The 14580-nt window shown below is 35.4% G+C and overlaps 1 protein-coding gene across 1 annotated transcript; it reads left to right on the top strand.

Moving 5' to 3' along the window:
• Window positions 1-394: 394 nt before the first annotated feature.
• On the top strand, window positions 395-1897 carry LOC130509447 (transcription factor FER-LIKE IRON DEFICIENCY-INDUCED TRANSCRIPTION FACTOR-like). Its single transcript, XM_057005422.1, has 4 exons — window positions 395-918; window positions 1003-1197; window positions 1385-1561; window positions 1661-1897. The coding sequence occupies exons 1-4, from the start codon at window positions 451-453 to the stop codon at window positions 1760-1762; spliced, it is 942 nt and encodes a 313-aa protein (XP_056861402.1). The 5' UTR covers window positions 395-450; the 3' UTR covers window positions 1763-1897.
• Window positions 1898-14580: the final 12683 nt, after the last annotated feature.

Genomic DNA, 14580 nt, shown 5'->3' with positions numbered 1-14580 from the left:
AAATCACAAGTGTGAAAGAACCTTCCTTAGATATGGTTTTACAATCCTGTTTTTTAATTATAGTAATCCACTTTAAAATGTTATTCATTGTGTTGTAAATCAATAATTTTTTCATCTTTCCAAACATTTAAACAAAATAACTAAAATTTGAGAACAAAAGTAGTATTTATCTGTGATTAACAATTTTAATACCTTAACTACAAAATGGTTTTTGATACTTTTAAAATAACTTAGTTTTAAAAAAAATTGATAAGATACTAGTACATCTTATTTTATTGTCGATTTCTATACACTATTTCGTACGTTCATTTTAAAAATGCTAGAAAACAAAAGTTCACTCTATATATAAACTCACTTTGTCTGTCTTTCGTGGTCAGGAACTTAAGATTCTTCTTGTCTTTTTTTCTTTTCATTTCGACAAGAAAACAAAAAAAAACAGACAAAAAGACAATGGAAGGAACAGTCAATGTTCTTTCAAACTTAAGCGACATAGAACTACACAACTTCTTGGTTGATCCAAACTTCGATCAGTTCATAAACCTTATTAGAGGAGATGATCAAAGCAATAAAAACCCATCTCTTGATTTCGATCTTGGTGGTCCTTTCCAAAACAGTCCAAGTTTCGTCGACGAGAACCATTTTATCCCAACACATGTCGATGATCTTTTCGACGAACTGCCTGACTTGGACTCCAATGTCGCCGAGTCCTTCCGCAGCCTCGACGCAGAGAGTGTTAAAGCAGGCGGTGACGACGATTACAACGACTGCGAAGACTCTTCAGCCACCACGACGCATACTGATGGAAGCCGTAAGACGAGGACAGATCGGTCGAAAACTTTGATCTCTGAGAGGAAAAGGAGAGGTCGTATGAAGGATAAGCTCTACGCTTTGAGAGCTCTTGTTCCTAACATTACTAAGGTAAAATGCATTCTCTTGAGCCTGAAACTGAGAGAAAAAAAAAACATGAAACTGAGAAGAGTGTTCCTGAATTTGTGGCATTAGATGGATAAAGCATCTATAGTTGGAGATGCAGTGGCGTATGTTCAAGAACTGCAATCACAAGCCAAGAAACTCAAAGCCGACATCGCTGGCCTTGAAGCTTCTTTAAACTCTACTGGAGGGTACCAAGAACCTTCACCAGATGCTCAAAAGACTCGTCGCCGTTTCAACCCTCCTGTTTCCAAGAAAATCATTCAGGTATTAAACCCAATCTTCTTAAAATCATCAAAACCTTGTTCACAAAGTGGCATAGCAATAATTTCAAGAACAAAAGTAGGAGAAGTTGATTTATGTGAGGATTTTATTAGTTTTTCTGCGGATTTTTTTTGCAAGTTTTATTTGCCATTTACATCCCAATTGTTAAAAGTTTGTATATGTGTGTTAGATGGATGTTATACAAGTAGACGAGAAAGGGTTTTATGTGAGATTGGTTTGTAATAAAGGAGAAGGTGTTGCTCCATCACTCTACAAGTCTTTGGAGTCTCTTTCAAGTTTCGAAGTGCAAAACTCCAACCTAAGCTCTCATTCTCCTGACACATACCTCTTGACATATACATTGGATGTAAACCAACTTGTCCCTTTCTACCTTTTTTGCTTTGTTTATCTAAATCCCGAATGCTAGTTTTACTAATTACAGGTTTTACTTGTTTGCTGGAAACAGGGGACATGTTTTGGACAGAGTTTAAACTTGCCTAACCTGAAGCTGTGGATTACTGGATCACTTCTAAACCAAGGTTTTGAATTCATCAAAGCATTCACTTGATTCTATAATGCAATCTGATTAATACCGGGTTCTGTATGTCATTGATTGTCTTCCTTTATGTATGTTTCATAACTTCCATGGATACAATTTTTAAGTCTAAAGTTGATGAGTAATATTTATATTTTGATTATAATCTCAACTCTTTTAAGTTTTTCATAATAGAGTGATGTTATTGGAAGAGCATTCACATTCTTCATTCTATATCTTGATTATATTCTTCATGAAACTTTCTCCATCTAGTTCTTTTCTAACCGCTATTCATAACATTCATACCCAAAAAAATCCCCATAATCGTCAGCTATTGATCTTAGTACCATTGAAATCTCAGCCCTTCTTTCACACTGTATGTCCATTCATACAAATATTTCACAGACCTCAAAACTAGAACGGTTTTGGTAATTTCAAAGTTTATATTCTTAAACAGGTAATTAGTACTTTATTATTTTTTATTTTTTATTTTTTATTTTTTGAAACACTCGTTTAAATAGAATAAAAATCTTCAATGTGTAATTATTTAATGGAATTCTGAATGAGATAAAAACTCCACACACCTTAGCTGTTAAGGGAGAGAAAAAAAATATATTTGTGTAAATACACTGGGGGAGGTTTTTATAGTTCTGACTTCTGACACGTTGATTTGTTTTGTTTATGCTTTTTATTTATTAATTTTTATTAGTTTATATTAAATTTGGCAATGTTTATCAATCATCATGTGTGTTCTCTCCTGTAGTTTTGGAAAGATATTCCGAGTCAGGCTAGAGTGGGAGGCGTATAATTAGTGGTTCGTCGGTGTGAAGTGGACGAACCGTCTTTATAGCCCCAATCACCTTTATTTAATTAATGGAAAGACTGCTTTGTAATTAATTTCATCTAATTTATTAAAACTGAAGTACAAATTAAAACTAACTCTTAAACTTGCACAATATTTACAATCACATGCCATTGAATTAATTAATAAGTTTAATGTTAAGTATTTATTATATTTCCTTTATTTAACTAAAAGTAAGATTACAACTTCCTATAATCTAGCTAACTAACAAATTTACCATATTTTAATATTCTATGCAATCAATTAAAGATAAATTTTTATTATTGTTATTATTTTTATGTTATAATTAAAAATACTCCTAATTTTGATTGTAAAATATTGACCCAAAAATTGAAGAATGAATCGTTCATACTTTACATAATCATATATTTTCTTAATGAAACAATTGCTAATTCAAAACTAAAATAAAATTACTCAATATAAACTATAAATTATTGTGTTTAGAAATTCCATAATAAACAAATATTTAATAAATTTAAATTGTAAAATATATACTAACATTTATATAAAATAAATATTTATTTATAAATATGTCAAAAACACACACATGACATTTAAACTAGAACGCCTCAATACTACCAAAATAATAGTTTTACTTTTTTAATTATTTCAGGTAAATATAATAATATACAGTTAGAAATATGGTCTTTCGGATACCCGTTCAAGTTTGGATCGTTTTTTCAGGTATTAAATTTTAAGTTTTGGAATTAGGTTCCGTTCGAGTTTTATAATTTTTTTGGTGACTTTTGAGTCGGATCCTTTTGGTCCGAGTGGGTTCAGTTCTGATATATTGGAACTTAAAAATATCCAAATAATTAATATATCCAAAATTTCAAATATTTTTACCAAAAATAACCATATTAACCGATTGAGTTTATATCTTTTGTATCCAAACTAAAAATAACCTCAAAATTACCAAATAACAAAAAATAATCATATTATTCGTTTTGGTTCGGATTCAATTATGATATAGAAGAACCTAACATATTCAAATAATCAATATACATTTAGTTACATAGTAACACATCTAAAATATATGATACTGATTATGAAATACAAATATTAAATTTTTAAAAGTCCAAATCAAAACCCGCACGAATGTGCGGGTCAAGCTCTAGTATATATTAAAGAGCAAATCTGACGAATCAAATAGTGACACTTGAAAAAATTGGTTATCTAGACCACTTCAAACTTGAATAATAGAATAACTTTTTGATGTAAAAAAAAATAGTGACACGTGAAAAGCTTTACAAAATAATAAATAAATAAAAACAATTGAAACAAAAAAACAGTTTCGAAAAATCACGATCATAAATTCTACCAAATCATAAATATTTACAAAATAAAAAATAATTAAAATAGATAATTTTTAGAAAAAATAACCACTTAACGGTTCTTAGATATATTCCAAAAACCCACGATCTTTTTTCTGTCCATAATCTCTTCTTTTATAATTCCATATTTATCAAGAGAGAAAAAAGAGGAAAAAAAAAATTATCACCGCCGATCTCCCTCTGTGGTGGACCGTGCTCGTCACCGCCGCTACGTGAGGGATCTCCTCCTCCTCTTTAAGTTAATCTAAGTTTTATTTGATTTCTTGGTTTTTTTGTTGAGGGTTTTCTTCCCATTCTGGTGATTGTTAGTCTGGGTCTGTCTCAAGCAGTCTGTGCTTGTGCCATGGTGGCTTGTCATCCTTGGTGCATCTCTTGACTCGCTTTAGAACGGTGTTTGGTTCAGTTCTTGGTCCAGATCTTCCGCCGGTTTTGTTGGATCTTGGGTGACAAATTTGTAAGGTCTTGGAGTCTTTTGTGGTTGTTCGGTGCTTGGTTCCCTTTAGTATATGTCGATTAGGTGAGTCGCTGTAGAAGAGACCTCTGTGGTGGTAGCTGGTGCTTAATCGCTCTGATTCTCTTGCTCTCTTTTGGTCTTTGTCGAGTCTGTGTTCTGTATTTGGAGTGTGGTTCCTGCTCTCTTGCTTGTTTCATGTGAAGTTTCGGTTTGGAGAGTTGGGTTCAGTGATGACTCTGGCGCCAGATGTCAGGTCGAGGACCTGTTAACGGTGCGGTGTAGCTGCTTGGAGCAGTGCAGGTGCTTTCGCCGACGTCGTCTTTGGACTTTCTTCAACTCTAGTTCCTTTTCTACTCAGCGGTTCTGCAAAGAGTTTATGTTCTTGGTTGAGTCGTTGTGTCGACTCGGTGTTTTGAGAGTGCGCTTTCAGGTGCCTTTATCCCGAGTTTGGTTTCCCGTCTCTTGTGTTGCTTCTTCAGATAGTGCTTTCAAGATTTTGGCTTTCTCTAATTGGTTCTAGTTTGGAGTGGAATGGTATGTTTCTGTGAGGTTTTTTCTGCAACGGTGAAGCGTCCCGAGGATACTTTGGTTGATATTGGCTTCTTTCCAGTGAAAAGGTCTGATTTGAGGTGTGTTGTACATCGTCCTGCTGTGTGGTTTGGTGGGTGGACCTGTTTCTATTCTTTGGTTTGGTTGTTAAGCTCTCATGTGTTGGTGGTCTGTCCTTATTGTAAGCCTCGGGGGTTCTAAAGTTCATGGTTACTATCTCTTCTGTCCTCTCTTTCGTCCTCTTTCTGAACTCTCAGTATTTCGCGGGGATATAAGTTTCGAAATTTACCTTGGTGTAGATCCTAAAACCTACACTAAGTATTTGATAATGTTTGGAATATAAACTGGGGAATGAAAAAGATGTGAGCAACGATATCTTTAAAACACAACGATGTAATCGGAAATTAGTTGACAAAATAAACTTTATTAAGTAATAGATCAGTTACAATGAATGAAAATGAGATTCAACACTACAAAGGAAATCAAATATAGAATAGATCTAAAGTGATGTGAAACGAGGTCGATGTGTATTGTGTGCTCTCTCTAGGGTTTTTTTCACGTGTCACTCCTTGATCTTTCTTCCTCTTTTATAGTTATTTCGCTCCCTGATCTTTGCAACTTCTCCCTTGATCTCCGGACTGGAATTCTCCGTCTCGAGCTCGCATGCTTGCATATGGGCTCTTGTCCCGCGGCCCATATGCTTAGTCTCGGCCCATTAAAAGAAGTGTCCGAAATTGGGTCCAACATTACCCCTAGTCTTTTTTCCTTTAAGCAAAAGGGAAATGGGCGGTTTGATTAGACCTGATTTTGTTATTGAAAACCGGTTGGTTATCGAGATCCTTGTGAGCTGTTATTTCGCGCCTCTATAGGCACATAATGGCTTTGTACGCTTGCTTTTAGGCCGAAACCTAGGCAATTATTGCTTTTCTTGGGAGTAGTGATAGAGCCGTTAGGGTTGAAAGAACCTTTAAATATTTGAGAGACTTCTTTCTTGTTTCAATTCTAATCTGCCTTCTCTCTTTCTTTCATCGTTGTTGTTCTTTCGAAACTAAATATCATCGAGATGGCTTTGTTTTCTTCTCCTCTTCCGACGACTACGAGGGATCAGCTTGAGAATCTGTATTCTTCGTGCGGTGTCGATCGCGCCGTCGTTCTTGACTTCACTTCTGATTTTAAGGTCCCCGAGAATTTTCGAGAAGGATATTCCGGCGCCTACCTGTCTTTCTTTGAGACCTGCGGTCTCTCTTTCCCGATCCCGGGGAAAGTTCTCGAGATGCTTGCTGAACTTGGTCTTTCCTTTTCTCAGATGTGCCCTAATTTTCTCAGAAATCTCCTTGCGATCCTGGTCAGGGCTAGGGAAGAAAAAATTTTGTTTGGACTCGACGAGTTACGTCACTTGTTCGTGATGAAACACAACAAAAAAAACTTGGAACCTTTCTAATGTCTCCGCGTCCGGGTCGACATGTTATCAGGGGGATTCCATATTGTGACGAGAAGTGGCGAGAGCAGTTCTTTGTCTTCAAGGTCGATTCGGCATCCATGGGGGATTTTGACTTTTCCAAGCTCCCTAAACTTTGGGCCGAAGATATTGGTGAGTTTTTTTAGTTTTAATGACTGCTTCGTTAATTTGAGCCTTATCTTTCTTTGCTCAGTTCATTCGGGAAGCTCCTCAATGTCAAATCAACTTCGCAATTTGCTGAGTGTTTTGAGACGGGGGCAAACCAATTGGTCGTCGTTCAGCCAGGAATGGATTCGAGCAGCACTCCTGCTCGCTCTTGGTACGGGTATGCTCACATTATCGCTGAGCCAATCGAGTTGATTGAAGACGTCCATCCTCGGGAAGAGACTACCTCCTTCGGGCTTCTTCTTTCCTTGGATCGTCTTGATAGGCATTTATCGAAGAAGTCATCTTTCTGAACCTCTGGATCGGCTCCAGGGAGATCGTCTGTGGATCTCCTCCCGGTTTCGCAGAGGTCGCCAAATTCTTTGAGTTCTGACTCAAAAGAGGATTCGACCGTCCGTAAATGCAAACTTCCTCGGTCGTCAAGGGGTGTTTCTTCGAGGAGGAACAAATTTAAGAAGCAAAAACTTGTGCAAGAAAGTGACAGCCTGGTTTGTACGGCCAAGACCGATCTCGTCGGTTTTTCTGGTAGCTCCGGACCACCAGACACGAGTTCCTCATTCCTTACTTCTCCGGAAGAGAGGGCAGCCTACGCCAAGGTCGTCACCGCGAACGCTGTCCTTTTTAAGTTATGGAAGCTTGTAATGAGCTAATTTCGGTGATAGGAAATCGTGTAGAGACTTTGCAGCGAGACGTTGAAATCGAGAGCATTGGGTTGGATTTAGAAGGATTTCGGCGGAGCTCGACGTCGCCAAACTCGAAGGTAAGAGGGACGCCGAGAAGATCGTGGCCCTAACAGATGATTGGAAGAGAATTTGTCACGAAAGTGCAGCATTTGAGGCCGAAGTTGTCTCCCAAAGGGCCAGGATGGCAGAACTCGAAGCTGGAAAGGATCGGGATATTCAAAGGGCCACCCACGCTGCTCGTCGCGAGGTCGCGCGGAGGTATATGGACATTTTGAGATCTTTGGAAGAGAAGTGGGCAAACAAGGAGAAGGAGACAACTGCTAGGATTTAGCTTCAAGATGTTGTCGAGAACATCGGTATCTTAATCGAGATTAAGGACGGAGGTTTTGTCGTGGATGAAGAGCTCGATCGCTTGAAGGAACTTGAAAAAGACTGTGGAGCCCTCGTCGATTTAAACCCTGTCTTGGGTTAGATTGTTCCTGACCTTGTTCTACCGCAGATCTCGGAAGATTCTGACCAAGGCGAGCCTTCGAACAGAGGGGAAGCCAATTCTAGTTAACTTTATTTTTCTCTTGTTTTCATTTCGTGTCTTGGACTTTTTTTGTGTTATCCTTTTCTTTTTGAACTTTTAGTGATCAGATAAATATGAAATCATGAAAACTTTTTTCTTAGAATTTTCGGGATTTTATTCTGTTTGTGGTTGAGATATGCTCTGATTATTCTATGTTCTCTTATTTTTCACGATTGGCATTCTGATACGTGCTCAAATTATCTTAAAGTAACCTTACTCTCATCAAAAGAGGTCAAATTGCGGTATTTATAGATCAAATCCATAGGGAGCTGGGGCACACACTAAATCTAATTATAACTAAGCTAGGTTGAAGATTTCAAAATAGTAAATTACAAGTAAACTTAGAAGGGTGAACAAGACAATTGCTCAAATGATTGATTTGGGGTTTAACAGATATGATGAAGGCGTTAGACTTAGGATTTCTATTCAGGTTATCTGGATTATAATGATATGAATTCTTATGTGAGATGCTTGCATGACATTAAAGAACCCAACGGTAACAATAACCGTACCACTGTCATTTTCTGGGTTATCTATTACTAGATCCAATGATTCACTACACGCGCAGGTCATAATCAGGAAGGCATTGATCGATGTTTTGTCGAACATATCAATCGATATAGCCTTGCTTCAATCGATCGATATCTCTATAGGAGGATCGATCGATGCGCCTCTAGTAAGCTTTAAGCGCGGGTTGATATCAGTTGACTAGGAGTTTGCTAGACCATGTTTTCGCTTGTGCCTAGCAAATTCTAGCCCAGAGAAAATAGATCCAAGGATGAATCCACTATTATCATGTATAGGTTAGCTTCTCCTACACAAGCATTAAAAATAATCTTCTAGATGAATATCACAACTCAAGTATTCATATTTAGGGCTAATCCCTCAAAACCTATTTGAATCCTAAATTTAATAAGGTGTTTACTCAAACATAGCTAAGAAAAACATCATAAACATTAAATAAAACTGCATAGAATAGATAGATGAATAGAAAGTAATGGAATACAAGAAAACTCTCAATAGTAACTCTCTTTCTCACAACTTTGTTAAACTCTCTCAACTCACAAAAACGGCTCTCTAAAACAATCTTTGTAAAACTGTGTCTGCCTCAAAACACTTAAGCAGGATATAAATATTAGGTTAAAACTCGTCAGTGGCATCTTGGTAATTAGATGGAGTCTTGAGTTTCAAGTAGGTTATGACCAAATTGGACATTTGCATGTTTATTATTGATCAATGATCGATCGACATCACTGAGTGTGCATTGATAGATATGTCTCTCTCCGTGTCGACCTCAAGTGGTCGATATGGTCATCTCGGATGAAATCTCTAAAGTACTCCAAAATTTTCCAAAATCACCATCTTTTCTCCAATTGCTCATGAACCTGTAAATATGCTATCTAGACTCCAAAATGTCTTAAATCTATCCTAAAAATCCTATATACCATGGCTAAAGTTAGGTCAAATTCATGGTATATCAACTCCCCCAGACTTACCCTTTTGTTTGTCCTAAAAAGAACTAATTGGCAGTCTCTCTGGAAAAGGTTAGAAAACGGCATGGATTCAAAAGTTTTAAAAACTCAGTCATATCTTCCTAATAGTGCAAGCCATGTCATAAACATCATAACTTCAGAAGCACATTATACAATATCCTAGTATAACAACCAAGATCACTTAGTCAACAACTCAACTAATCATGTCTGACAATCATCTCTACTTAACCTCATTTCTTGCATAAAATAAAAGTGTAGGCTTTATTTTGGGAGTATCGATCACAGGATGCAAAGATGCTCAAACAAGTATATGGACATGCAGGTAAAAAGAAGTTTCTTTCCTCTCTATCTACTTATTTCTCTCTCAGTCAAAGTCTACTACATTGCAGAATCATTGACCAAGATTGGACATGCTTCCATGAATCAAGCTTTTATAGTTTTAGCCACTAAATCTTGTTCACTTATTTTTGACATATATCCTAGGATTCTTTGTGAAGCAAGCCTTAATGGTTGTAGCCACCAAGTCCTGTTCAAATCCTTTACCTATAGAATTCTTTTGAATCAAGCCTTAATGATTGTAGCCACCAAGTCATGTTCGAATTTTTTTTCTATATTATTATCTATAGTTATTATATATCTTTTTCTTTTTTTCTTTTATATATATATATATATATATTATTTAAAATAAAACTATATAATCTAAATTTCGAAATAGAGAGAGAGAGTGATATATCTACACAAGGCTTTACCTTCCAGACTTGTTTGAAGAATCCGATTCCATGTATGCCAAGCCCCAAGACAAATAAGTCAAGTCAATATTAGGTTGGAGGTCAGCTTTGGTTCCTTCAAACACTCTCAGTAAGTGCAAACATAGTCGACAGGTTGATCCACTTTGGTATCTCTATTACTTCTGCAATCGAGAAATCTAAAACTGGTCTAGTTGACAGGTTGATCCACTCTCAGTAACAGTTGCATCTGGAGGAAGGAGGAGGAGTAGAGCTAGAAGGAAATTGTGAGAATCCTCGTTTCATGACAAAGCAAAGCGAATCGAATGTCTAATTAGTTGATGGTTTGATGCTTCTCCAATTATAACCAAACCCGAGAGAGAGAGAGAGAGAGAGAGAGAGAAGAGAGAGAGAGAGAGAGAGAGAGAGAGAGAGAGAGAGAGAGAGAGAGAGAGAGAGAGAGAGAGATGGTTTGAGTTATAATAAGGAGAAGGATTCCTCGCTATTTAAAGACATTCCCAAACAGCTCTATCGCTATCCCCAAGAAAAACAATAATTGCCTAGGTTTTGCCCTAGAGCAATAATTGCCTAGATTTCGCCCTAGGAGCAAGCGCATATAGCCGTTATACGTCTATGAAAGCGCGAGATAACGGCTCACAAAGACTCTGATAATCAAAACAAAATCGAACCGGTTTCCAAGTGAACAAAATCTGGTTTAACGGAACCGCCTCTTTCCCATTCGTTTAAAGGAAAAGAGATTGGGGGACAAATGTTGGACCCAATTTTGGGCATTTCGATTAATAGTCCGAGACCAATCAAGTGGGCCGCGAGACAAGAGCCCATGAAAAGATGACGAGCTCGAGACGGAGTTTTCGGAGGATCAGAGATCGCGAGAGAGACGGAGAACGCGAATATAAAGAGGAGAAGAGATCAACACCTAAGACACGTTGAAAACCTTAGAACGAGCACACTATACGCATCGACCTCGTTTTACATTGTTTCAAGTCTATTCTTCTTCGATCTCCTTTGTAGTGTTGAATCTCGTTTTCATTATTTGTAATTGATCTACTACTCAATAAAAGTCTATTTTTTGTCAACCGATTTCCGACTACATCGTTGTGTTCTAAGGATATTGTTGCCTACATCCTTTTTCATTCCCTAGTTTACATTACAAACACTATTAAATACTTAGTGTAGGATCTACATTAATGTAACCAAAATAGAATCCACTATATTGAGACAAAACATAAAAAACCAATCCAACATAAGTGTCGTAAAACATATAAAAAGAATCAAACACAAACCAAACTCGACATATAAAATGAACTTCTTTATCTTGTAGTTCCGTCTTTTGGAACCAGAGATAAGACTGGAAGATAGTTTTCACATACAAGAATTGCAAGCAGGTCATCCAAAGTCAACGATTTTGACGCGGTAGAGGATGTTGGTTTTGAGTTTGATGCGTGTGCTGTTCAATCAGGGAGAAGAACCATCACGAGTCGGTGAAGAAGCAGATAAGGTTGGCGGCTGACACAGAGGCTCTGACGGCTGTGGATTCTCCGAGACAGAAGCCTGAGTATGTGGGATGGAATGAAGTCCAAACATGCAAATCACTCGGCGGTACTTGAAGCCAACTCAATCACTGCACAAATAAATTTACTTGAAGAGTTGCAAAAATGAAGTTCTGACTTGAAGTCGGAGAAGAAGAAACTAGAAGCCGAGTTCTGCCTTTCACAAGCAGATTATCCCAAATTAAAGTCCCATATATTGATTGGGCTAAGTTTAGGGAGAGTTATATGTATAGCTAACTTCTCCTTTCGCGTTGTTACTCAAAAATTTGTTGTTTTTTCAGGTGTGTGTTTTGTATATTTTTGTTAAAACAATGATCAAGTATCGGTTGTTATACCGGTTTTAACTCTTGATTGCTGTTAACTACAAATGGCCAATGTCTTACTTAGTTCCCCAAACAAAGTTTCACAAAAGACATCAAGAATCAATATACAATTTATCAAGAAGTTTTACTAAGTTGTTCAAAGTTGTTCAAAGTTTTTTGGTTGCACCAAATTTTACTAAGTTGTACTATTTTGAGTTAGGTTTTTTTCTTTTCTTTTGTTGGTTAATTCGTAATTCGTTTTTTAGTTTATTTTTTTTTAACAAAGATTTCACTCGTCTTCTGTTGGAATTTTTTTTAACTCAATATTTTATTTTCAGTAATGAAATGATATCAGTACGATTGAAGCTTGATGAATTTGTTTTCAATAGATCGATTTTGGATTGAATAGTCCGTTTGGGTGGATGTAATTATTTAAATTAAACTTTGATTTTGTGGTTTTTTACTACACTTTTCAGAATTATACAAAGAAAAACTAAAATCCAAAAAAATAAGCATATGGATTTTTTTTTAATCTGGAGAGAGTACGTAAGGCTTTGATTCAAAAAGCAACATTCCAAAAGAAAACCAAAGATAAATCCAGACTGTTGTGATTGTATTGATATATGGGTGAATTAGGAAATTAGGCAACTTTTAAATTTGAATTAGAAAATTGGGCAAGCCCAAGTTTTAATTAGGTTGTTGGGTAATCTAGTAGATAGAGAATAAATTTATGACCTTTTTAATCTTTTTGCCTAGGGGTGGGCGTTTGGGTATCCATTCGGGTTCGGTTCGGGTCTATTCGGGTTTCGGGTTTTCGGGGTCAAAGATTTCAGCCCCATTCGGGTATTTCTAAATTTTGGTTCGGATTCGGTTCGGATCATTGCGGGTTCAGTTCGGGTTCGGATAACCCATTTAAATTATTTTTAAAATTTTAAAATTCACTATATACTTTAAACTTCAAAATCTATAAAAAAAATATTACATATAAATTTGAATAACATGTGTTAAAATACCAAAACTTAATATATAAATTGGTTTACTTTGAATATTTGGAATGAGAATCAATATATATTTTCAATATTATTGGTGTTTTGAGTATACTTTAACTATTTAGACATGTACTTTTGACTATTTGTATATATTTTTCAAGTATTTTGGACAATTTAAAAGTATCATATATTTTTGGATGCTTTTTAATATACATTAAATCTAAAATTAGTTAATATATATAGATATATTAATCTATTTCAGATATATTTGGGTACCCGAAATATTTCGGTTCGGATCGGGTTTGGGTTCGGTTATTTAAATACCAAAAATTTGAACCCGTTCGGGTTTTTTATCAATTTTGGTTCGGGTTTTGTACTACTTTTCGGATCGGATTCGGTTTGGTTTTTCGGGTTCGGTCTTTTTGCCCAGCCCTATTTTTGCCTATTAAACTTGGCAAGTTAGAAAAGTAATTTTGTGGGACCCAAAATCCACTTTGCTTATAAAAAATAATTTTTTTTCCCACTAACTTTTAACAACTAACTTTTATGGACCCCATAAATATTCTTTATTCATTAAACTTGTGGATCATATTTAATATTTAAAAATCATATATGAGCAACTACTTTTAATATAATACATGTTTGTTCATATATAAAGTCAACATAAATCTATACGAATTAATATAAAATCGATGTAAACTCTAAAATTTATGAAAGTTACCCAATATATTATACATTTTGACTCATAAAAGAAACTTTCATATTTATGAAATCTACCCAAATAAATGATAATTCATAAAATTATGTAAATTTATGGACAATTATCATAAATCTGAGTAAATTTAATAAACTTGGAAACCTTCATAGATCCTTCATTTTTTACCAAAATGAAAGGAAAACAAATTTGTCTACATTTAATTCTAATATATTTGGGTAAATTTAATAAATTTGGAAACCTACGTGAATCTTACATTTTTTGGTCAAAATTGATATCACACTTTTTGTTTTTTGCCAAAAATAGAAACACTCACGAAATGCTACATTTTTTCCCAAAAAAAAAATGACAAATTGGGATGTGGCAGCAAAGTGCATTCGTTATAATTTTTATGTTTATAAAATGAAAAAATTGTTAATGAAATGACAAATTTGTTAATAAAATGACAAACCCTACACCTTTCACGATGAAGTGATATTATAGCTTTAATTTTCAAGGATCATATCTACTTGCTATAACCAATATAATCCCATATTGAGTACAACCTGCAGATTTCCAATCATCTCAAGTAATTGATTAGTCATAGGTAGAGCCGTGCTTATAGTCTATTGAAAAAGATATCCCCTATAGTGCTATTTCACCCCAAAAAATAGAGTTATTCTTAGGTTCACCCCTAGAATGAACATTTAGGTTCACCAACCAATATGAATCAAGTATTTCATAATTAATATTCTTTTAAAAAAAAGAAAGAAAATATTGTCAAGTTATATTATGTTTTTAAAATAAATAAAAAAAAACAAATAAAAATAATAGTCGTTACAAAAAATGATTTTTTGAAAATGATTTTTAATATCGTCAAAAAACACTAAACCCTAAACCCAAAATCCTAAACTCTAAACCCTTGGGTATACCCTAAACCCTTGGATAATTTTAAACTCTAAACCTAAACCCTAAATTCTAAACCCTAAACCCTTGGATA

Source organism: Raphanus sativus, chromosome 3 (assembly GCF_000801105.2).
Source record: "Raphanus sativus cultivar WK10039 chromosome 3, ASM80110v3, whole genome shotgun sequence".
In the NCBI taxonomy this organism is placed as follows: Eukaryota; Viridiplantae; Streptophyta; class Magnoliopsida; order Brassicales; family Brassicaceae; genus Raphanus; species Raphanus sativus.
This window is presented reverse-complemented; position numbering and strand designations above follow the sequence as displayed.

Bases quoted from the DNA above. Each gene is read 5' to 3' on its own strand.
- LOC130509447 (XM_057005422.1), top strand. From the start codon at position 451: ATGGAAGGAACAGTCAATGTTCTTTCAAACTTAAGCGACATAGAACTA. The intron at 919-1,002 runs GTAAAATGCATT...TTGTGGCATTAG, and splicing joins TTGTTCCTAACATTACTAAG to ATGGATAAAGCATCTATAGT. The intron at 1,198-1,384 runs GTATTAAACCCA...TATGTGTGTTAG, and splicing joins TTTCCAAGAAAATCATTCAG to ATGGATGTTATACAAGTAGA.